Raw genomic sequence first — 25,419 nt, forward strand, 5'->3', positions numbered from 1 at the left:
ATGAAGTGAAGTGGTGATGGGTATAGTTTGGGTGGCTGTTTTAGATACATTCTAAATAATAGGATAATTTCTTTCATTTGGTATACTAATATAGCTGTGTAATGCAGATAAGCTATAAATAAAAATTTCATGTTTTTGGCAAACATGGGGTTGTGCTGGTTAGTTGTAATAGAAGAGCGGGACCTTTTACATTTTTGAGCAACGTATCCTTCCTAAAACCCCAAGAACTCAATACAATAGAATGGAATGAATAGCCTCAAAATGGAATGGCCAACCAAGTTGGGTTGCAACAGAGGCAAATAGGCTGTTGTTAAAACACTCACTTACTAAAACCTAGTGTCACGTTCAGTCTCCCGGCAAGCTTCAGATTTTGTTCTGTGGCCGAATCAGCTATGTTAAAGGCTGTGGGGTCAGGTGGGGAGGAGCTTGGAAAGAGTCAAGGCCAGATGATAAACCTGGAGAGACCCTTCTTGCTGTGCATCTCGTTACTCTGCATAGTTTTCATTTTGACTCTAGCCAGTTAGACCAGTAACTTGCTTTTCAATAGATAGTATGCCAAACCAGAGGAAAAAATGCCTCTGAGTTTATAGAAGCTTGATACAGTGTCTCTGGAATATTTTTAAAAATGGGGCAGCATTGTGCATTTGTTATACACTGATTGCTTTAAAGAAACCTGTAGCAGTGTACAAAATACATCAAACTGGAATAGCCTGCATTCTATCAACAAGCAAATGGTGCTTCTTCCAGCATTAAGACTTTGAGTCAGTAAGAACTTCCATAACATGAAAGCTGTGTGTGCTGTATTTTTAACACTTCTGTTTTTAGAATTGCAAAGAACTAGGGAATTGTTTACTTATTTTTATAATTGGCAAAAAACTTCTCAAAGCAAAGGTTAAGATTTTTACTGTGTTTTATAATTTGAAGAAAAATGTCTTGAATTTTAATAGAAAGATAAAATTTAGATTTTACTTCAGAGGAACACATTTCATTTTAAGTCTTAATTTGCTTCATACAAAGAATAAGAATCCTTTACACTTACATGATAGTTTTATACAGCAAGATTTTAAAAATAATTTACATTAAATGGCAAGTATGACTTGAATCAATAGCTCTTCAATTAATCAGAAATGCAAATGAAGCTTTTTTCACATGAAATTCTGGCCCATTTCAGGTATTCAGAGCATACATTTTCTTTTTTAGGAGATTTGTCTTCAAATAGTGAGACAGAACCACTAATATTTCTAATCCATAAGCAATACCAAGAAAGCTATGTATAATAAATATATAAGTACAGTGTCAGTACAAACTTTGAAAAATAAATAAACACCAACTCAGTCTACTTTTGCTTTAAAAAACAGGTTAAGTTTCTTGTTAAGATGTCACAACTCAGTAGATATTACATTATACATCATTCTAAACCCATTTTGTGAAAAACAAAAGTGGAATACTCTGTGAATATATAAGCAATAAACTTAAAAAAAAACAACCCAGTATTATTCTGTATGTAAAAAGAATTCCTAAAGAAGAGTTCACTATGGTACACAATACAGAAACTACATTGAATTACTTTTAATGAATCTTACAGGACATATTTACATTTGCAATGCCCAAAAGCTTCCAATTCTCAGCCATAAAATGTGCAGCTAAACTAGCTTGCTTGTTTTCAGACCCCTGTGCCTCTTGTTCCCAATTTTCTAAGTCAGGTCAGCAAACTATGGCCCTTTGGCCAAATCCAGCCTGCCACCTGTTTTACTATGGCTCTTGAACTAAAAATAGTTTTCAAATGTTTTTAAATGATTGGAAAAAAAAAACAGAAGAGGATTTGTGACGTCAAGATTATATGAAATTCTAATTTCAGTGCCTGTAAAGTTTTATTGGAACAGAGCCATGCTCATTCGTGTATATATTGTCTGTGGCTGCTTTTGCGCTACAACAGCTGAGTTGAATAGTTGCAACAGAGACCATATGGCCAGTAAGCCTAAAATATTTACTATCTGGCCCTTTACAGACAAAGTTTGCTGACCCTTGGTCTAAGTCAATTATTGCTAGCTTAGCAATTGTTTTTTCCAACTGTTGACATTTGTAAAATGGCAATCTCCTGGGTTTCTTTGCTTCATTCATCAGGAAATTGGTTGGCAGCTAGCCCTGTGCCATTTTGCTTTTCCTCAGTGTAGACCTCACATCATGTGTGAAGAAGCCTTCAGTTCAGAAATCATCAATTTCCAGTTTAAGTCTAATGAAAATAAAGAAATTACATTTGTTTCCACCATGTTCGCTCTTGACTTTAACTTCTTGCCAAAGATATCACCTGTAAAGTTGTATACATAGACTTATTAGTACATTTAAAATGAAGGAGCAGAAACATTTACAGTGTAGCAAGAGTTTAGTGTTGTTCACCCAGCAGAAACCCACAGCTCTGGTGACTGCGTTTGGGGGAGAGACTATTTCTTATAAACTCACAAGGTTATAACATGATGTTCCAGGAGGTGGAAAGTTAGGCTATTTCTGCCCTGGAACACCACATTTTTAGAAAGATTTTTTTTAAAGCACAATCAAATAAACCGTTCAGCTTTTTAAAAAAGATGGAATTCCTTCAACAACTGTATTTATTACTTCAGATAACAGTAAGGTAGATAATTACTTGTTCAGAAATTCTTCGGTTATTAAGGGGTAACCCTTGAAACTTTAGAGGTGAAAATTTTAGAACAAATAACATGAAATATGTCACTCAGAAAGCAATAAAAATACTAAACTTGCTTTCTTATGAGCATACACAGAAAGGCCCTTGGTTTTTCACAAGTGCTCTTTCTTGGAAACACCATTTGTAAAGGAGTTCATAACATGGGATATATATTCCTATAGTTGCACCAATGGATATTTTTAAAGAGAAGCTTCCCAAGTTTAAGCCAAGCTGAGGTCAGCTGAATGCTTCCCAATGTCTGCTTGCTGTGGGAAAACTGAGTGCAAAGGCACTCATCTAGATCACCACCTCCCTCCCTACTCACCTAAAATTTAAGCAATTAGTAATGCTCATTATAGCAAGCATATTATTTTTAAGTCAAATTTCTAGTGGAGTTGTATTCTTATGTACTTAATGTAATCTGGTAGCACAATGAGGGCTCCTTAATGTGCAGTGTAATTTCACTTTATCATTATGGAGGTTATAATATAGAGGTGTGTATAACATTATCACACTTGTGATTTATTTGATGCTAAGCTCTTGATATAGAAGACAATACTTTAAATTTCTTTCTGATGAGTCTTTACATGTAGAACCTAAACAAGCTCGAATCTCTCAGAATAGCAGGATATGCAGACGAAAGGGGCGGTTTCCTGTGTTTGGCCTTGTCTGTTGTTTTGAAAGAGCTTTGTAAGTATAGTATGGAACACCAATTATTTTAGGAGTCCCTCAAATGTAGAAACACGGGCTCGATGTATTAGGTCTTCTTTGGGTCTGTTACAAACCAAATTTGGCCTTGTCAGGAGGTATCAATTAATTCTTTAATTGTGAGCTTCTACAAGTCTATGTAAGGAATTCCTGATTTGTCGTGAAGACAGATGATGAAGCTCTGCAGAATAAGCAGCAGGGTCTCCCTATGCTGTTGGTCTCTTGTGAATTTTACATCTTAGAACTACAGAGAAACAGGTGAAAAGTCAGCTTTAATAATCCCTTGGGTTCGTTAAGAAACTAAGTGAACAGAAGAAATCTAGGTTCGGTTTCCTCAAAATTTTTTTTCTTTTTTAATTCAGCTTCCATATAAATAATTTGTTTTAAGATAGAATGAAATTTACTCGGTACCAAGCAGTAGCTTGGCAACCAAAGGCCTCATTTACTGCAGTTTCAAGATCGAGGCTATGTTATTTTGCTTTTTTATTTTGTTTTTAACCAACACAGCCTGAATACCAGATTTTTATTTTTTAATTATGGCAGAAGAAGTTGAGGTTGTTGAGGCTAAATCAAACCTAAATTAAAATAACATAAAACTAGAAATCCAAAGGAACGAAAGCTGAATGACACAAAGCAGCCCTTCAAGAATGTTCATGTGAGTTGTAATTAAGCTAGGTCTATGTCTGTGAAATAAGGCTCTTGTAGTAGTTTGGTCAAGTTGGTTGTCCTCTTGGGGCCTTTGTTTAGTTATCTATAAAATAAGGAGGTCTAAAATGATAATGCTGAAGGTACATATGTCTTCAGAGCCCTTTTCCTGGTTTAAGGTACCATTCCTACTTGCCTTCAGGGGACATCCTCCTCTTGGAAAGACAAAAGATACTGTACAAACTATGCCTTGCGAAGTAGTTAAGTGGACCTGTTTTGGAATGGTGCAGTGACTCAGTATATACCTGGGTAAAACACGCCACCCTTGGTCACTGTCGATAGTCTGTCGTGTCACTGGAGGACAAGCTGCCCACAGGCTTCTCCTCCTTGTTTTGGACACTTTCTGAGGCCAAGACCTGAGAAGGCGATGTGAGTCCTCGGGGCTGTTTAGTTGACTTGGTGAGCTTCTTGAATTCACTGGCAAAAGATATGCCTTTTCTTTTGTCTTCTCGGGATGCCTGTGGGAAAAAAGAACCTTCCACTGGTATCAGGTTAAAGCCAGAGTCCTCAATCACATGACCCTATATCAGAAAGAGCCCTTTCTTCTTCCCTCTCTAGTACGTAGAGCTTTGGAAAGAAGGGCTGATGGACACTCATCTCAGGACTCCTTAACCACGGAGGGGAATGCATTTCTTTTCACATAGTGAAAACAAAGCCAGACAGTTTTCTCCCAGCTAAATTCCTTGACTCAGAAACCTTCTAGATTTCACTAACTCCCACATTTGATTACACAGTGTAGTCATGAATATCAAATTATTTGTGAAGAGAGTGAAATAACCTTGAACTTTACCTGTACCTGCTCCTTTAGCTTAAGGATGAATTTTCCTGCACCTTTCCACTTGCTTTGTGCTTGAAACACACACTCCTGATCCAAAAGGACCCGCTGGGAGGACTTCGGGGTAGAAGACTTCTTGTTGGTCGTGTCTTTCACTACCTCTTCCAAAAGCACATAGTCACTTGGGTTGGGGTTGCTCAGGATGCTATAGGAATATTTGGCTTTGCATAAGGTCTGAAAGATAAGTTATGATCAACTGAATAAAGACAGTATCTCCAATATTTGGATTCATTCTCAATGAAACTTTAAGGGGGAAAAATGTCACCGACTTTTAGAGAAGGAGGGGATCTTTCAGGTCACTTCATCTCCTCCTCTTAGATTTGCATAGTTGTATCTTATAATGTACTTTCCCACGTTACTGCATTTAGCTTCACACCAGTCCATGATTTAGGTATTATCCCCATTTTCAGACAAGGAAACTTAAGCTTATAGAAGTTAGGCAGATTCCAGAGGATGCGCAGTTAATAAGTAATAGAATAAAGACTTGAAGTGGATTTTCTGCATGCCCCAAAGCTCAGACATGAAGGTCATGCAGACAGTGAGGGACAGAATCCTGACCCTCAGGAGTCTCTGTGCCACTTCATCAGTGTTGGATGTTGAAAGCATTTTAGAACTTACCTGGTCTCACTGCTCATTGAGTACAAGATTATCTTTCATTTGTGCATTTATTCACTCATCAAATGTTTAGTAAGAACCTAGTATGTCCCAGATATTGTATTAGACTTTGGAGAGACAAAGATGAACAAAGGAAACATATTTCTGGGCCTTCTTGGAGTTCAAAGTCTATTACTAGGCTAATATTAACCAAATTATCATGTAATAAGAATAGCAAATAGCACTTAAGTAGTCACCATATGCTAGGCATTGTGCACCTTACATATATTTACTTACTTAATCTTCACAACAACTCTGTGAAGAAAGTACTATTACAGTATTTCCATGTTATCTATGTGGTAACGTACCACATTCTAGTATGCTGGAGCCAACTGGAATGGGCTAGTGAAATCAGACGTGGTGGGAGTATTTGCACAACAGAAATTGGCAAATGCTACAAATCAGGGCTTCTTTTTCTTTTTTTAAAGAGAGCCAGTTTACCAGCTAACCACTGTTACTAAGGCACAGATGGTTAAACGACTTGCCCCAGATCTCGGAGCTAGTAAGTAGACCTGGGACTTGAACCTGCAGCAAGCTGCTCTAGAGTCTGTGCTGTTAAGCATTATGATATACCACTTCTCAAACGGGTGTTTAATGGATGCCAACCAGGACAAGGCTTCGAAGGAGGGCAGTACAGTTCTCTGAAACCATGTACACAAAGAAGCATGAGCTGGAGGAGGGGAGAGTATCAGAGTAGGCTTCCTGCATGTCCTCTGAAGGACTCTTGAGAGATCATTGGTCAATAATCATTAGGTATTGGCTTAGGCATTTCTGGGACAATGAAATTACTACTCTGCAGAGCCGTCTCATTAAGTCCATTATTATCAGTGCTTCATAGGTAGTCAGACTCATAGTAGTTCCTAGGTAAGTGAAGGAATGAACTAATGAGCTGTCAGCGCATAGACATAGGATCTGTCCCAATTGTTTCCACTGAGGAAAGGACTGAGGTGAGGAGGGCGAGGCCTTCACCTGCTGAATGACGTCCTGCGCCGTGCTGACTCGAGGCGCTTTGATGACTGTTCGAGGTTGCTCCGGAGAAACGTCGTGCACTTGGACAAAGAAGCTCTCCTCCTCCGAGCTCAGGATCACCTCCTTGTCCTCTGGAACAATGTTTTTCTCTTCTAGGTTCTATGTTAGAAAAGATTAAAAGTCTGAGTAAATGGCAAGATCATATAGAATAAGGAAAGAAAACTAGCAAAAATTTGAGATGGATCTTGGCAATGTGGGAACAACTTCTTAGCTTTAAATTTCATACGCTAGTTAATATTTCATAAACTATTTTAAAAGGCTTTACATGTCTTCTGAGAGCAAGAAAGGACTGTAAGTATTTCTGCTGATGTTGACAGGCTGATAAAGTCTGGCCCAGAACAAGCCAGTAGATCTCCTATTAGCTGTGAATTTTGTGTCCAAGTCAGCTGTAGATAAATTTGTAAGAAGATAACATACCATTTTGCCAATTACCAAAAGCCAAATAAGAACACAGTAAATTACATTTAAGAGAAATCCCACCCAGTCCCACACAAACCTTGAGTACTTAAGAAATGCTAGACATCTGAAATGTGAAACATGCAAAATTGACATTTCAAAACCTACAGTGAAAAGGCTAAAACAATGACTGGAGGTAAGTAACACTGAAATAAATATTGAAAAAATTCTCAATAGTTATGAGAATTGGTCATCAGGTTAAGTGGCTGTTGGCTTTTAGTGAATTTTACATATATAATTATACATATTATATATTTAGTTAGATATATCTATAGATACGTTCTTATTAAAAATTTTCAAACAGTAAAGAAATATATCAATAAAAAGGCAAACTTTCCCCCAGTCTCACCATTTTTCCTTCTCTCTCCCATCTTACTCTTCACAAAAAACCCACTGTTACTAGGTTATATATCATAAACATCTGCTATGGATATATAAGTGTATTTTTGTGTATGTGAAGAAATATATACAATGATACCCAGTTCTTTGTTAGGTCCATTCTCAAATGAGGGTATTACAGTTGTCTTCTCCAAGGGGGAGGCATGAAGGGGAAGGAGAGGCAAGGCAAGTAAACAATAGGCAGCCTCAGCTCAGGAAGTGAGCATTTTGGCAGGAACATCCTCCGATCCCTAGCATTCTCCTAGCCTAATCTCAGATCAGGCCACTGAAAGGTGCTAACTACCCAGAAAAATCCAAGAATTGCTGTCCTATCCTGGAGGTTCCAACCAGCCACAGGACTCAGAATTGTCCCCATTGATATTAAAGGCAGAATGGATAACTGCCACCAGGTGGCGCCAAACTGCAGCCAGCACCGGAAAGAACTGGCTCCTGGAGCTTGCCAACCAGCTGCACAGGCTCGCCCCAATCATTTCATCAATCTTGTAATCATGGTCCCTACAATTTACATGACTGAAGTTTTTGGACCTCATTCATTATATTATGGGTTGGAGGGAGAGTTATTGTCTATTACATAAAATGAGATCATACTCTACTGCATATACTGTTCTACAACTTGTTTGTTCTCCCCAGTTAAAAGACTGTGGTGTTCATTTCATGTCAATTCCTGGAGATTCTGCAGCATAATATGTCACTGCACCGATCATCATATATTTAACCAATCAGAGAGTGGGGTTGGGTGGTAACTCACATGACGTAATATATAATCTCAGAGTCCTGAAAACCAGGAAGCAAGCAAGCAAGAAAAAAGCAAGAAAGGTTCTAAGTTGCCACATAAAATATCCCAACCCCCATGCACTAAGCATTACTTCTCAGAGCTCTTTAGAGCCTCACTCAGAGCTTATTTATTTTTAAGGAGTTTTCAGCTGCAATAGAAGCCACATATTATCATGACCATAACAACTCTTACTTGCATTGTCCTTTATAACTTACTAAGTATTTTTCTACGTTTTGTCTACATGTTTGGCATGAGTCTCACGATCATCTTTTTGAATCAAGCAGGGTAGTTTCCATTATAGATTTATGAATTAGGGACATTTACAGAAGTCAGATGAGCTGTCCAGGATCATCTAATTTGTGGCAGAGCCAGGTTTGTCTGATTTCAAGGCCAGCAGGTATCAGAGGGGGCATAGTGACTGTGGGAAGAAGTGATACCTGACAGCCTGAGAGCCCAGGAGACAAGAAAACTACAAAAAGAGGGCAGGAGAGATCAGAGGTCACAGATAGCAGTTTGGGGACTTTTAACACATGAGCAAGCTGCTTACATTATCTTACTAGTTCCACAGAGTAAAATGAATGGAAATACATATAGTCCAAATCTATCAGCTATGCTAGTGTCTGCTAACATACAATAATTACTGAATTCATTTATTCAAGCAGTAAACAGTTATTGTGTGTTACTATGCACCAGGGAAACCTAGATGCATTAAATGTGGTTGGGTATCTTTTGAGCTATAGTTCAGTCATTTAAAAAATCTCCTCCCAACAAAGGCATATCAAAGAGAACTTGCTATATTCTACACATCAGAAAATTCTTGTTAGCCTTCCCTTCTAATTTGCTTTCCTTTTTCTCAAAAGTCTTCTCTTCCACCAGTTTTATTAGACATTTATTCCTGACGTCTCTACTGCCCATTGTCATGTACATTTAGAACTGCATATGGGCATCCCTCACCTCCCAAGGCCTTCCAACCATACGATGAAGTCCCTTTGTGACACTCAATAGCTGGCTTGTCTTTCCTCTTGCCCACTGCCTGGGTGCGGATGATCCACGAAGACTGACACCACTCCAGCCTGGGCAGCACAGGATGGTGGAAAGAACACTCACCTGGAAGCCATAAGACGAGTTCTTTCTACTACTGACCGTGTCACAATTTAACCTCTCTGAACCTCAGTTTCCTTACGTGCAAATGGTTTCCATTACTTCACGAGATCATTCAAAATAGTGAGTGAGGGAGAGCTTTAAACACTGTAAATCATTACGCAAACATATGGTTTAAAAAATTCACTTATTCACTGAGATTTTCCCATACTTTTTATACAGGTGCAAAAGACAATTATAAATAGGAAAAAAATTTAGAGAGAAATTAAAGATGGCTTCAAAAGTCCAGCTAAGCCCTCTGATATCTTCTCATAAAGCTATTATTACTGGAACTGCTTTTTCTCTGTCTTAGCAATTTGTATGTCTGATAGGGAGAGAAGGCTGGGGAGACACTTACATTTCTTTGCTTAAATGAAGTGTCCTTTTATGGCCTAAGACAAGGTTAGAAGGGAAGGCAGTGGCTCTGGTTCCCAGAGGAGATGTCGGAGTTCTGTAGAGGCTGCAGGCCATGTTCACAGTTAAGTAGAGAGTGAAAAAGTAACATGATGCTGAAAATAGGCTCTTTATCGTCTGTATTGTGTCCCAGCAAGCATAGGCCACCGATGGAAATTTTACCACTCAGGCTCTCTTACATGCCCAAAAGGAGCAGATCATGTGCCCAGAACAGGGCCCGGCACAGATGAGGTGCTCAATAAATATTCGTTTAATCAGACTGTTGAGCTGACTCAATTGCGTCACTATTGACATATCATGAGGCATGACTGTCTATGCTGGAACGATGACCTTATATGTCATTTTCAAAAATGGCACTAAGGGTGTTCTTATCAGTTTATTAAGAAAAAAAAAGTGCCCCATCAACAAACCCCAACAGGAGCCAACCCATCTGGAGCTGACAGGGCAGTTGTCGTATTGTTTCCTTTATGGGAAGGATCACAGGAATATTGGTGAACATTATAATTTTTTACAACTTCTGACAAAAGCTGAGAATGAGTCTTACTTTGTGTGAAGTTATGGAATGTTTTCAAAGAACTACTCTTATTTTACTTATAAGCACAGAACGTTTCATTAACTAAAACTTAAACAGGCACTAACAGGAAGACATCCGATCCCAAAATGCAAAATGCCTACAGGCTTTCCATCCCACGGTACTGTGGCCCGCACCACGAGGTCTTCTCACGCGCACAGACAAAATGCTGACCCAGCGCTGACGACATGCACGAGGAATCCTTTGAGTTCTTGCTCCCTTTGTTTTATAGGGGATGATTTTTAGACGGAATTTCTTTAACTTAGAGACAACATTCTGAATATGTGCAGAAAAATAAAATCATTCCTCCACATTCATTTAAGATGCATAATATAAACCAAGTTGCAATTACAAGGAATTCTGAATTTGAGGGAGGTGGCCAGTGGTGAGGCGGTTAATTACAAACCGAGCGTTACTGTGTAGGCTGCGCCAGGACACACTTACTTCCTGCTGGGTTTTCAAGACAATCCTGCCAACATATCCTTCTTCTGGAAACCAGCTGCTTAAAATCTGCATGATCTCTTCTTCTGGACCAATGGCTCTCTGGAAGGGTTGTTTCCTGCATTCATTCTTTTCTTTAGATATGAAATATTTTTCTTCCATCAAAAAATAGTCTGTGGCAATAGGTTTGGTGTCTTGTTCAGTGGCCAGAATCTAAAGAAAAATCAAAGGCAAATTTAGGCGCACCTCTGAGGAGTGGGCAAAACTTTAATTCAAAACAAGTCTACTGGGGCCGGCCCCGTGGCCGAGTGGTTAAGTTCGCATGCTCCAGTCAGCAGCCCAGGGTTTTGCTGGTTTGGATCCTGGGTGTGGACATGGTGCCGCTCATCAGGCCATGCTGACGTGGCATCCCACATAGCACAACCAGAGGCACTCACAGCTAGAATATACAGCTATGTACTGGGGGACTTTGGGGAGAAGAAGAAGGAAAAAAAAGAAGATTGGCAACAGATGTTAGCTCAGGTGCCAATCTTAAAAAAAAAAAAGTCCACTTCCACAGTGTTCAGATAGGTTTGATGTGCAATTTATAAATGAAACCTACTCTGCAGTGTTGCATAATTCTTTTGGAAGATTGAAGAATTCTCTTATGTCCAAAAAGGATTGTTTATGTCCATTCTGGGCAACGACACAATTTATTCACAATCCCCAGACAGCATAACTATTTTTCCCAGTGCTGGAATGAGAGCTCCTACTGAATTAAAAACTTTAGATCTTTCAATCTATGAATTTAGCTCTTTGTAATCTTGCAACATAGGACTGAGGGCAAAGAACCTAGTCCAACTTTTACGAAAATAATCTCTTTTTCTTATGTTGGAAATAATCATCTTCGAATCTCATCTGATCTAAGTTCCTGAGAATTCTCCTTTCAATAAACTCTTGAAGTATGCCTAGAGGCCTGTTTTCTTTGTTGGCTACTGACGCTGGGCCGTCAAACAGAGTAGCTGAGACAAGGCTCAGGAGCCAGACAGATTTGGGGCTGAGGTCTGCTTTTAACACTTATTGGCTGTGAAGTGTTGGGTAAGATATTTAACCACTTGGAGACTCAGTTCCCCCAGCTATAAAATGGGAACAGTAAGACTAACAACTTCTTAATTTTGTTTTGTTTTATGATTGAGGCTCTGGTTATAAAGTATAACACGGTCACATTACAAGACTCAATAAACACTAGCTGTCATTATAGTTACTCTTACTGATGTATTCTTTCACACTCAGATTGTACAGGTTACTGACAAAAGGCTTAGTGGACTTACTTGCTGGAGAAGCTGCTTTGCCTTTGTGCCTCCATTTATAGAGAAAACAGTAAAGGGCTCTGGACCAGGGACCCCATGCACCGTGACTCTGTGAGTCTGCAAACATTTTCTTTCTTCTGTATTAAACATCTGTCAAGGAAGATCACATGGTTTCTCATTCATCCTCATTCTCAGATTATCTCTAGGCTATATTCAATACAGAGGTGTTAGTTCTTAGAAGTATGTACAGGGACATGTAAATGCAAAAGAATGGCATCCTTTTATAGCCTGATGCATCTTTTTGTGATTGAAGAGGCAATGGTGCGTCTTCCTTCATGGCCTACTGAGGATATTTAGTAGCATACCACCAAAATATTAATTTATTTTAAATAACAATGTCTCTTTCCATCATAATTAGGGGACATATTATCTGAAATGTATGTTGGTCCTTATTTGTTAACTGATATTCAGCAGTGTCTATTGAGTTCCATCTTTCTTCAGGGCATGGGGCTAGAATTTTGGATGGTAAGATGATAAATAAAATATTCTGGCCTTAGGGAGCTCACTGTCAAAGCACACAAATAATTATAATACACAAAGCATTTCCAGTAGGAAGAACTGGGGAGGTGTGTAACTCACAACTATTTGAGCATTTTGTATCTTAAGATACAGTCATTCATTCAAAACACAGTCATGTGTAGCTTAACAACAGGGGTACACTCTGAGAAATGTCTCATCAGGCAATTTCATCATTGTGAGAACATCATAGAGTGCACTTACACAAACCTAGATGGTATAGACTACTACACAGCGAGGCTATATGGTACTAATCTTATGGAACCAATGTCATATATATAGTCGGTTGTTGACCGAAACATCATTATGTGGCATGTGACCATAAAAAATAATTTATGGAGGGCTGATAGTGAATCCAGCATTATGCCTGGCCCTGGGGATTCAGAGAGAAATGGGACTTAAGGACTCTCAGTTGAAAGAAACAGCTAGAAGAGAAAGTGGACAATTGTAAGAAGCATGGAAGGTCCTTGGGAACCCAGAGAAGGGGGTCTATCCCAGGTTTGGAGGAAGTCAGAGTGCTTCCTGAAAATGGTATCATCTGAACTAAATCTTCAAGGTCCAGGGTGACTTGGCAGATGAAGAGTGGGACAAGAACATCCCAAATACTGGTGTAGCCTGTGTGCAAAGACTTAGAGGGAGCCTACAGCAGAGCATTCTGGGAACCTCAGTGAGTTCTGTGACTGAAGTGTGGGAGAGGAAAAGGCTGGAGATGCAAGCAAGAGCACAATCATGTATGTCTTTTTTTTCTAACTGGCTAGAAAATTTAGATAGAAATGGGCAAAATGGTCTAAGTGTTTTGTTTATCATACATTTTATTTTTACTTGGAGGGTGGGAGAAGAGGTTTGCTGTTTTGTTATGCTTGCACAATCTATTTTTATTATTTAATCAATTTTATTGAGATATGACTTGAATACCATAAAATGCACACATTTTACTTGTATGGTTTAGCCTGCATTATATTTTTAAAAAGTTGAAATAGTTGCGAACATTTACATAAATCCAGATGTCCTGACTCTCTGGAAAACCAAAAGATCTGGTGATGCTGCATGGCAACAAGCTGCTGGAAGTGAGAGCAGGGTAGCAGCTGCCCCTTTAAACAACCCATGAGCTCTCTGCTTTCCCAGTCTCTTCCAAGCCCACTTACTTATAAACTTTATCCTGAAAGCAATGGAGAACCAAAAAAGGTTTTTTAATAGACAAGTGACATCAGCAGATTAAGTTTGGGGTAAATCTGTCTAGGGGGCCCTAAAGGAGGACAGAGGGAGATTAGCTCAGAAGGGAGCGAGACCAGTTAAGAACCCACTGCCACAAACCAGGTGAGAATGAATGAGGGCCAAGGCAGTAGGGTTGGATAGACATGAATGGATTTGAAAGATACTAAGGAGACAGAATTACCAAGTCTTAAGTGGGGTGATGAGAGGGAGAGAGAGAAGTCTAGGATGATCTTCAGTTTTTGGCTTGAACAATGAAGGGTGATGACTTTCAATGTCAAAGACCACATGTTTACTAAGCATATATAATCCTGCCTGGGATATACCAAGGATGGCATGGTGTGATATAATAAAAAATAAATATTTGGTCTTTGTGGTTCCTGGCACACGTCTCCTAAAACCATTGGAATCTCTGGAGTGATGAGTGTTTTCTGTATGCTAATGAGATGACTGATGGCTGGAGGCCCCTAGGTAGCTCTAGGATGAGACCTGGTCACCAGAGAGACCATGGTTGGAATGTTCAGCCCCACCTCCCGATTTCCAGGGAGGGGAAAGGAGCTGGGGATTGAGTTAAGCACCAATGGCCAATGATGTACTCAATCATGCCTAGGCAATGAACTCTTCATATAAACCCCCAAAAGATGGGGTTCTGAGAGCTTCTGGGTTGGTGAACACATGGAGATGCTGCAAGGGTGGTAGGCCCAGGGAAGGCATGGAGGCTCTGAGCCCCCTCTCCCCCATACCTCGCCCTATGTAGCTCTTCCATTTGGCTGTTTCTGAGTTGTATCCTTTATAATAAATCAGTAATGGTAAGTAAAGCACTTTCCTAAGTTCTGTGAGTCATTCTACAAATTACTGAACCTGAGAAGGGGGTTGTGGGAACCTCTTGAATATATAGCTGATCTGTCAGAAGTACCAGGGATAACCTGGGACTTGCAACTGGCACCTGAAGCAGGGTCAGTCTTGTGAGACTGAGCCCTTAACTTGTGGGATCTAAGGTAGGACACTGAGCTGGTGGCAGAGAGTCAGAGAAGTAGTGTATGAACAGACATCACACGTTTGGTGTCAGAAGTGTTGTGAGGAAGAATGATTCATTCACAGCATGTGTAGAATCTTCAGCCCTATTAGGTACTGAGGGCAACCATCCCAGAATTGGGCAGTAAACCCTTTGTTGCCCTTCTGAAGACATCTGATTCCTGCTCTTAGGTACCAGGCACCCCGTGCCTACTTCCCTGTCCTCTGCACAAGGTGGAGGCAATACCTCCCTCCACCTTGGCCAAAGTGCCCTTCTCAACCTTGGCCAAGCATTGAAGGAAAAAAGAGGAGAACCTAAGAAAACAAGGTCAGGGACAGAGAGAGAAGAAACTGACAAGGTAAGTGAAAGAGAAGCAGAAAAGACAGCAGGGCTATTTAGAGGCAGCAGTGGCAGTGGTCAAGCCAGCACCACTTTGAGCATATAAGGCGCCTTTTCAAGGGTTGTTAGGACTACGTTGAAGCATAAGGTTGACACAACAGTGATCAGACGATCAAACATGTAAAGAGGTAACCCAAGAGCACAGACTCTGCCTCTCCCCACGTGCCGGGGTGCAAGGTACGTATCCCCAGCAGCACCTGGCTGCTCACCCCAACACTGCTCACCTGTGACATCTGCCCCTGGACCACTGAAGAAGCAAAGGATTTTCCTGGTCCAACCTGAAGTTTCCAGAAGTATCAAGATGCTTCCCAGAAGGCTTTGCTTAATTAGCCTTTTCCCCGTGTTGTTATTTTGCCTCACTTCCCTGGCAGACACTGTACTGTTCCTGTTAAGAGTATGGGCTTTGGCACTAGATGAACTTGGGTTTACAGCTATGTGACGTCAGATGTACTCAGCTCTTACCTTCCTCATCTGTGAAGTGGAGATGATACTAATAGCTATTTCATGAAGTTATTGAGAGGATTAAGTGAGTCAGTATATATGTAAAGAACTTAGAAAGTGTCAAGTGTCAGCCATTATTATTATGATTATATCCATAGCTACCTAATTAGTGACTCTAACTGACCATGTTCCTGTACCACCAGAAAGCCTACCTCCAGCGTAGCAATCCTCGCCAACATATTGAGTGAAATAGAACTTAATTACCAAAGAGGACGGCACAGTATTGCTGGAGGAATTTTCTTCCATCCTTCTGCTGTTTATGAATAAACTGGAGATCTCCAAGATTTCATTGTGGAGGTTTCGTAGCTGAAGATGTCGATATCCTGGAATAATGCAGAATTGGGAAAAGTTTGTTAGCCATGCACTGCAGAACTCTGCAAAGAAGATACCCCAGGGAGGTCGATAAATGACAGGCAGAAATAAGACCTTAAGGGGGGGCGGGGGTGGCAACAGGCATGCAGCCAACACATACATGCCTTTTCACCAGGAGAATGTTGCCCCTGGGGACAGTATTGGCCACCTAGTGGTAATTAACATCTTCAGGTACTGTTTCTAACTTAGGCTCAAACATAAAATCTTAAATTCAAACAAAATATAGTTAGAAAACCTGATCATTTTTGTATCAAGGCATCTCTACAGTCACTGTTTTACAAAATTCCATCTTAGAATAGCTTTAGTGATAATAAAGTATTCCAACTGCAGAGAGTTGGCAAAATAAGTTCCAGTGTCCGTGTTTGTACAAGTATAAAATGGAATAATATGCACCCAGTAAAAGTGATAATGAAGATATACAGCTATTAACATGAAAAGTTGTTCACTACATACATACATAGTGAAGTGAAAACCAGTAAGTTGCAAAACATTAAGATTAGTAGGAAGCCTATTTGTTAAAAATTTTTACTATGTGCTAATATGTATATACATGGGCAGAGAAATAAAGCTGCAAAAGATCTACACCAAAAGGGATTATTTTGGAGAGATGGAAAAATGGATAATTAAAAAAAATTGGTTTTGCTTCTCTCTACTTCCTCATATTTCTGTAATAACTGTTGTAACCTGAACTGTGGCCTCCTAAGATTCATGTGTTGAAGTCCTAACTCCCAGTACACCAGAATGCGACTGTATCTGGACACAGGGCCTTTAAAGAAGTAATGAAGTTAAAACGGGCCATTAGGGTGGGCCTCACTCCAATACGACTGATATCCTTAGAAGAAGAGACTAGCACACAGAGAGAGACACTGGTTGCCGTGCTCACAGACTGAGGGGTGACCGTGTGAGAACGCAGTGAGTCGGTGGCCATCTGCAAGCCAAGGGGAGAGGCCTCAGGAGAAACCAAACCTGCTGACACCCTGATCCTGGACTTCCACCCTCCAGAACTGTGAGAAAATAAATTTCTGTTGTCTAAGCCACCTGGTCTGTGCTATTTTGTTATAGCAGCCCGAGCATACTTAGACAGTGACCATGTGCTACTTGCACAGTGGAGAAGAGAAACAGGAAAAGAAGAAAACATAGGGGACTAGAAGGTGCTTGTGGTGCTCAGAGGATGGCAGTCTAGGTGTGGTTGTGGGAGGAAGTACGCACTAGGACTCTAGTACTCAAAGCAGATGGGCAGGGTCAGCATCCCTGGGAGCTTGTTAGAGAGCAGAACCTGAAGCCCTACTCCAGACCTACTGCATCAGCATCTGCATCTTACTACCAAGAGCCCAGGTGACTCCACTGCACATCAACATTTGAGGAGCAATGCACAGACATTCTGGACAGGTGTGACAGGCTGAAGTTCCTGGAGGGCCACAGCAAAGCCAATCCGAGGTACTGACAATGTCCCTTATGAAGGACGGATCTGCCAGGCCAACAGCTCGGGCCTCTGCTCAGGGTTCTCTGCACCCAACACCCATCCTCAGCTTTCGACACTGGACTTCTGCCGGGTCCCGACTCCAACCTCGGCCCACTTATGCCACTACCACCCCCAACCCTCCCTCCTCTCCGTTTCCTCTCCTTCCTTCAGTTGCTGCTTTAAAAATGCTAGGGGTGTGGCGGGTGCTGCTTGGGAAGGGACGTGTGGGAATGAGAGCACAAGAACCCCTGCCTCGGACATCAGCAGTGGTGGGAGAGGCCATCTCTCCTAAGGGATGTCCTCTATACCTCAGATTTTAGAATAACGTAAAAGAAAAACCTCTTTCAAGACGTGCTTAAGCAGTATTCAAATTTGTATTATTTCTCCCTACCTCATTTAAATTTTTCGATATGAAAATTTCAAACATACCCAAAAGTAGAGAGAAGAGTATAATGAATTCTGGGGCATCCATCACTTAGCTACAAGAATTATTAAGATTTTGACAACTTTATTCTACCTCGTTTTAAAGCCTTGAGTGGAATGACCCTCTGAGCAGTTACCGCCGAGCTATTGTTTTCCACAACTGCAAAACGGAGAAATACGAGATCTTCAAAGTGAACCCGGAAGAGAAACTGTTCGTTCCACATGGGGTTCAGGGTATTTCGATGGATGGGCTTCGTGCGGAAGTGGCAGCTGTCCAGGGGCATGCCCAGGACGTCAACTTCAATACACGGGCTTCCCGTGCTGTTACTCGGGCACACGTTTTGACCAGAGACAATCTGAGGGGCGAAGAAAAGATCAAAGTCACTGAAGATGCAAAAGTAACAAAGGCAGCTCTGCACTGCACCTCCACGAAGAAACACAACGCTGGGTTGGATGAGGTGAATGATTAACAAAGCTGCTTTAGCTTTATTAAGAAGTAAACGATTGTGATCAGGGAATCGCGTGACTGGAATCAGGTGAGTCTGTTTTATCAACAGCATTCGCCTAACTATAACCTTTCAACTGTCAAAATGTTCAAGTATCTTCAAACAAGCAGTTAAGAGGAAATTAAGTTTCTCAAGAAGGCTCGAGAAAAGAAGACCTTAGAGATGTCATCACAGATTTGTTACGTTCTGTTCAAAATGTTTTAGGTGTATATTTTTTTTGTTTTGTTTTCGTGAGGAAGATTGTCCCTGAGCCAAGCTGTGCCACTCTTCCTCTATTTTACGTGGGACGCTGCCACAGAGCGACTTGATGAGCAGTGCTAGGTCCGTGCCCAGGATCCGAACCTGAGAACCCTGGGCCGCCGAAGTGGAGGGTGCGAATTTTAACAACTACACCACCGGGCCAGCCCCAAAATGTTTTAGGTGTGTATTTTACAACTTCAAAGTCTTTTTCTTGAATTGTGTAGTTTTGGAGCAAGTCACAGGGAATATTGTTAAAAATTAATTCATAGCCTCTGTAAACATGAAGCTATACTCGAGTCTAGCTAAAAGGGTCAGAGAGAAAAGGCACTACTGCCTTAGTCTTAGGGAAAGAGAAAAAGCAGTTTGGGTGGTAGGGAAATCTGTGAGTGAGGTTCTTCCAGGGGTTTGAGGTGTCATGGGCAGAGGCAGCTCGACATTCTTCCTTTGGAGGTAAACGAGCAAGATCTAAAGATGGACAGAAGAGATAACTTTGTCCCTCGCGTCTTTCCTATCACCCATCGGGCGTTTTTTGTGTGTCAGCTTAAGGGGGAGTGAAAGAACAGGGAAATAAAGTTGGATGATGAGCTACTGGGGCTCAGTTGTTAAGGGCAGCCTGTGGAGTTTTGACAATCAGTTAATTAGGCAATAAAAGGAGTAAGGCAAGGCCCAGGAATGATGAAAGTTAACTGTAAGGAGGAAAGATATTTAATTGATTTCTATTTTGATGCCTGTTTGCCTGATCTTATGAAAGCTGGTCAGAGGTTAAGTTGACCTGCTCCAAGAAGGAGCTCCCCTTCTATGGGATACACTCATAGTCATGATTCTGAGAGGCCTGGAAGACAGAATTACCAGCATCAGTATGTAGGTGATGCAGGGAGCTCCTAACCCCAGCTGTGGGCTCTGGCAAACACGGTGCCAGGTGACAGCGTACCTAAACCGTAGCCACTTCTGAGAGGTAGAGAAATTCTTTTGGGAACTAAATCTGCATGAACAAAACTGTGACATGAGAACTTTGTAATACCTTGAATTCAAAACCAGTTCATATTCAGGAAGGCTTACTGTACTCTGACACTGGGGGCCACACTCACAGATAAAGAATAGACAGCAGGCTCCATGTTGTCCAGGTCTCTTTCCAAGGGAGAAAACTTCTGATACATGGGACAGTTCTTGTCCCACAGAACTGGGGGTTTCAAAACATAACCACAGCCACCGTTGGCCTCAAACATGGCAGCATTTAAATGCAAAGGGAGATCTGCAAAATAAACAAAGTCAATATTGCTTGTTACTTTGTCACTGAGATGTCATCTTATAAGTTTACTGTAAAGTTCAAAAGAAGTTTGGATTGATTTTCCCTAGGCTTCAGCATGAAGAAGAGATAACAATTCATTTATTCCATAGATTGATTGAGTGCCTACTATGTGCCAGGTTATATTAGGCACCAGAGATACAGCAGGTAACAAGGCACAAAATCCCTGTCTCTACGGGGCTCATAGTCTACAGGATACACCCAGTTCCTACTCCAGCCCAGGTTCTGCCACTTAAGGACTCCTCTTACAAATAAAAATTTACAACATCCATCTAAAAAAATCTTTGAAAGACCTCATTTTGTACTGAATTTTAGAAAAGAATAATGGCATTTTCTTAGCCCCATAAGCCAAACCATTCAGACAATGGTATAACCAATTCTTGCTTTTTCGAATGTAAATCTTAATAATCTAAGAAAGACAAGGAGAATAGCCAGAAGAACATATCTTTTCCTTGAAATCTCAATTTCAACCTATAAATTGAAATACTTCTACCTCTTTTTTTATTGTAGTTAAATACGAAAAAAAATCGTTATCCCATGTGATTCACATCATGTGCACAATCCCCTCATCCTAACTTCTGGAACCCTCACAACGGCTTCCAGTCTTTTGAGGCCAAATTTTATCTGGCACAGAGTTTTGATGAATGATTGGATTCCTGCACTGTTTTTAGGCTGTTCCACACTCAAATGCTCCTCTGATGGCGCAAGTCTGTATAAAAGTTGTCCAGATGAGCAAAAAGTTTATGAGATACACCTGACAAATGTTCCCTCCGATCGATTCCTTCCATGTGCAGAGTGAACTTCGCTACATGGACTAGCATCAAGGAAAAGTGTGGTAAGCACCACGGAGCCATGAGAAGCTGGCCTCCGCTTGTCTCCTGTGTAAAATTATTCCGTGTATGTGGGGTTGGCAGGGACCATGTGCAGGAATTCCTGGGGTAAGATGTCTTAGACATATCAAAGCTCCTTGGGCCTCAGTCTGCTTATCTATAAAATTAGTGTGCTGGACCCCATCTCTCAGGTCCCTTGCAGCTCCTACATGACTGATTCAAAGAGGTCAGCTGTCTTGCCTGCAATGGGAGAAAATTCTCTTCCCAGGCCACTCTGTGACAGAGGAGCACAGACATGGGCTAGGATGGCTAAGAGAGTGAAGCAGGCTAGCTCAGACAGTGTGGGTAAGGGTGAAACGGATATGTATTACTGACAAAATTATAGCAGCTCACGCTTACTGCCCTTTTACTATGTACCAGGCCCCAGTCTAAGCACTTTACGTGCATCGGTGTCTCCCAATAACCCATGAGGTAAATTCTGTTAGGATCCTCATTTTTATAGATGAGGAAATTAAGGCACGTGAAGTGACAAAACCCAAGGCACATAGCTAGTAAGTGGTGGATGCTAGCATTCAAACCCAGACAGCCTGACCCATAGTTCCCAATCTTAACTACTGAGCCACATAATGTAGATCGCACAGGGATGTCATAAAGATCAATGAGATAATGTGGGAAAGTCCCTACCTCAGCATTTGGCACATAGAAGGTGCTCAATAAGCAGAAGCTATTAAATTATGATTATGATAATGCTCATTTGGGTTTGAAGTCTGATTTCATTAGCATTGTGTCTATCCTTGTAGCTTTGTAAAACTTTAAAGCACTTTTTCTTAATTAAAATCTCATTTCATGATGCCATATGTAAAACAGATCCATATGGAGCTGCTCAGTTTGGAATAAAGGTGGGACCTCAAATTTAGCCCTCCTACTGTCCCCCAGGGGTGCTCCCAGAACTTCATCTAGGGCTATAGTTTTGAAACCCCTGTTCTAACCAAGTGCAAGAGTGTGCATGGGGGCCGGCTCCATGGTGTAATGGTTAAGTTCAGCACGCTCTGCTTCAGCGGCCCAGGTTCACGGGTTTGGATCCCAGGTGTGGGACCTACACCACTGGTCAAACCATACTGTGGCGGCATCACACATACATACTAGAGGAAGATTGGCACAGCTGTTAGCTTAGGGCTAAGCTTCCTCAAGCAAAAATATAAAAATAAAAAAAAGCGTGCATGAATCTGTGTACCCCACCGCCCCTCTAGTCAATGCATGTGATGCAGATCAAGCATGTCGTTAGCTTTATGATCTTCTATTCATTTCAAAACGCTGCATTCAGTAGACACCATTCTCACAATAATTATCCCTATATTTGGGGGCTGAGAAAGTCATCACAAAGAGTGTGACAATTATTCAAGAAAGCATGATAAATATTAATAGGAGCTTTTCTTTTGACTGGGGCTGTGTGTCTACTTACTTGTTGGCCTGGGACATGAGGCAGGAATCATTCTACCCCAGGAGGAAAGAACTTTGAGGGACTGTCGCCGGCAGTAACCAGAGTCTGCATGCCACGCTCAAGTGAGATTCCAAACTCAAGAGCTGGTTTTATTGAGTGTAGACCTGGGCTACTCCTGGTTCCAGATCACTGCAGACCTTCTGGGAGTGATGGAACCATTGGAAATCCTGGGATGAGATGACCCTAAATCCAGGAACACCCCTTTGGGGCATCAGGGTCCCCTGAAATTCAGGAAGTGGTAAGGCAGATGACCCATGGAACATATTTGGAGGCTACAGGGACATTGGAAAGGGGTTCTCTGTTATTTGGTTGGGATGTTTTATGGAAAATCAATCTCTCCCTAACCTGGGAATTCTTTTCAAAAATTTAAAATTGACTCCAACCTTGACCCTTATCTGTCTATTTGGACTTGCAATTCACAGAGAAGTACCTAGAAGAGATCTAGATAAAAAATCAAGAACCACAGGTTCCACTTGCAGTGGGGACAATCTGTTTCAGCTCAGTGCAGCATGCATTTATTGAGCATCTACTGTGTGCAAGGTACTGACCAGGTTCTACGCTCAGTTTGTGGGAATGAAGACCATTTTTACAGACGAACACACTGAAACTGCATGTCGCTTGTGCTTTGTCCAGGGGAGATGTTTAATCACTGCTTGCTGCATTGAATCAAGAGAGGTTATATGGCAGCCCTCCCTCCTGGGTTGAAAGGTTGTAGAGAAACTTGAGGATGAAGCACACAACACAGCCATCTGCCTCCCTTGAGTGGGGCACTTGAACAGGCATGCCCGGCTTGATTGGGAGAGAGGCAAAGGCTTTAGGGGCGAATGGAGGTCAAGCTGCAGCCTCAGTGTGCACTTCTGGATGGTGGGGTGGCCCAAGGAGGGGCAATTCCCTTGTCCCCTTCAGCTGTGCCTCCCATTGCCATCAGTGGAGCCAGTGTGTCTGCACCAGCCTCGGCACTTCAGGAGAAAGGGCACATCCAAAACCAAATGCATTTCCATTTCCTTGAGAAAACCATTTTGCTAGTTATTTCACTTTACTTAAAATATTTTGGTATCATAATAACCAAGGGCGCCAGCGGACACAGGGCTACAGACAGGGCCAGAGATGTGAACCCACAAGTCACTTGGGACATATTGAAAAGGAATTTTTACAACTTTGAAAATATTTCATTATTATTTCCACTTGTGAGTCCAAATCATACTGTTTTCATAACTTATCAAAAACACTTAATGACAGTTAACGTTTGTGGAACGCTTTCTATGTGCCAGGCACTAGGTTAAGTATGCTACTTCACCTGCATTATCTTATTTAATTTCAATTGAAAGAAGCAAATATAACAAGGGCAAAAAAATATGACTGCTATCTCTAACCACACGTCTGCAGAGTCAGCCACAAATGGGTGCTGCTGGCGCCAGTACCAGGTGGCCAGCTGGTCCCAGAGCTAAAGCTGTGGTTTGACCTTGGCTGGAGGCGGGGCTCTGCTGTGGTCGGTGGGTCAGCACAGTTAGTTAGGATCTGGTTGAGTTCACGTGAGTGGAATGGGAGGCTGCTTGATTGTTCAAAGGAAAGACTGTTGTTTTTGAATGAGATTCTAGGAAACGTTCCTCATCATCTTCTGCAGCTCCCCTCCTCTCATAACCAAGTGGAAACAGAAAGCTTTATCCTCTAAACTCCCAGAGTCCTTGAATTCATTATTAAAATTTATTATTTTTAATATTATTATTAAATTTATTATTAGTATTATAATTTATTATTATTCTGTGGCCTTGAGCAAATTAATCGCTCTGTGGCTTGGTTTGCTCATCTGAGAAAAGGGGATCATAAAGGCACCACCTCAGGGTTGTTGCCAAGATTAAGTGAGATACCATGGGTCAAGAATTCTGCATGGGGCCTGGCACACAGAGCATGCAATAAACGGGACCTCTTCTCCTGGACTTTTAGGCCTCCTCAGTTACCCCTGTTATGAGCGTCTCATCGACCACAGAGAAACACCACTACTTTCCCTGTTCGGGGAATTCACGTCCTCGTTTTCTTTGTGTTGGCTACTCACAGAGAACTGAGTGCTGACCGTTACTCTCCATTTTAGTCTCAAAGGGATGAGAAGAAGCTAAAAAGGTTTTAACTTGCAAAATGTTTGGAGCGACACTACTTTTTGACTGCGAGAACAGTAGCTTAGCAAGACTAAGTGGTATTAGGCAATCTCTGCCCCAAAAGGTCTTTAAAAACAAACTGGACACAGCCCTATCCAGAGATGTCTTATGTTTAAAAAGTGCATTAAAAAGGGAGCGGGAACAAGAGCCTCTTAGGGAATCCGTCAAGGTTTTTTCTATCGCCTCAACTCTGAAACATCAAGGGCACAATTCAGTATCAAATTCACTTCTGCTTTCTGTCATCTGTATTTTTACCCTCACATATGGTGTACCCCAGTCTGGAATCCTGACCCTTTTAAAAAAACGTGGTTTGTTGAACTACGTTTACTGAAACATAAGACACAAAGGAGAGAGGGGAGGAGGGACCCGCGTGGGTGGAGCAGGCCCATTACCATCTGTCTGGTAGTTGAGGGCCACAAGCTGTATCCCATGGAGCCAGAACATGAGAGGATTGGGGTTGGACGAGTCGATGCGGGTGGCGGCCGGGTAAGTCCTCAGCAGCTGACAGGCGGTGTGCTGGATCAGTTTCTGGGAATACCTGCGACACAGACGCTTGGCGGCATTTTCATTCAGCGACGAGATATGGTAACATTTGGGAGTTCTAATGATAGCGCTGAGGGACGTGGTTGGGTTGAGGGGGGAAGATGATTCCTCCCAGGCCTGTCGCATTCCTTCATAGGAACCTAAACCCCCCAAAAGATTAGCCTCAGATTAGTGCAGAAAACGTTAAATATTTTAGAAAGATAAACCTGAACGACATCCCAGTAAACAATCATAAACAGAACACATCAGAAAACATCTGGAGTGTTACTTGTGAGCGAGTCCGC

The 25,419-nt window shown here is 41.5% G+C and overlaps 1 protein-coding gene across 9 annotated transcripts in view; it reads right to left on the reverse strand.

Moving 5' to 3' along the window:
- Window positions 1-887: 887 nt before the first annotated feature.
- PLCE1 (phospholipase C epsilon 1) overlaps window positions 888-25,419 on the reverse strand; it is a 298,532-nt gene continuing 274,000 nt past the window's right edge. For all 9 annotated transcript variants that reach the window (XM_023642294.2, XM_070261759.1, XM_023642288.2 and 6 more), the window contains 10 exons: window positions 24,985-25,275; window positions 19,891-20,054; window positions 18,151-18,412; window positions 16,004-16,122; window positions 12,118-12,246; window positions 10,811-11,020; window positions 6,552-6,710; window positions 4,884-5,102; window positions 4,339-4,551; window positions 888-2,308 (listed from right to left, as the gene is read on the reverse strand). In XM_023642294.2, coding sequence (XP_023498062.1) covers window positions 4,363-4,551; window positions 4,884-5,102; window positions 6,552-6,710; window positions 10,811-11,020; window positions 12,118-12,246; window positions 16,004-16,122; window positions 18,151-18,412; window positions 19,891-20,054; window positions 24,985-25,275 — 1,742 coding nt within the window. In that variant the 3' untranslated portion in view covers window positions 888-2,308; window positions 4,339-4,362. The remainder of the gene's footprint in view (window positions 2,309-4,338; window positions 4,552-4,883; window positions 5,103-6,551; window positions 6,711-10,810; window positions 11,021-12,117; window positions 12,247-16,003; window positions 16,123-18,150; window positions 18,413-19,890; window positions 20,055-24,984; window positions 25,276-25,419) is intronic.

This window comes from Equus caballus, chromosome 1 (assembly GCF_041296265.1).
Source record: "Equus caballus isolate H_3958 breed thoroughbred chromosome 1, TB-T2T, whole genome shotgun sequence".
Lineage (NCBI taxonomy): Eukaryota > Metazoa > Chordata > Mammalia > Perissodactyla > Equidae > Equus > Equus caballus.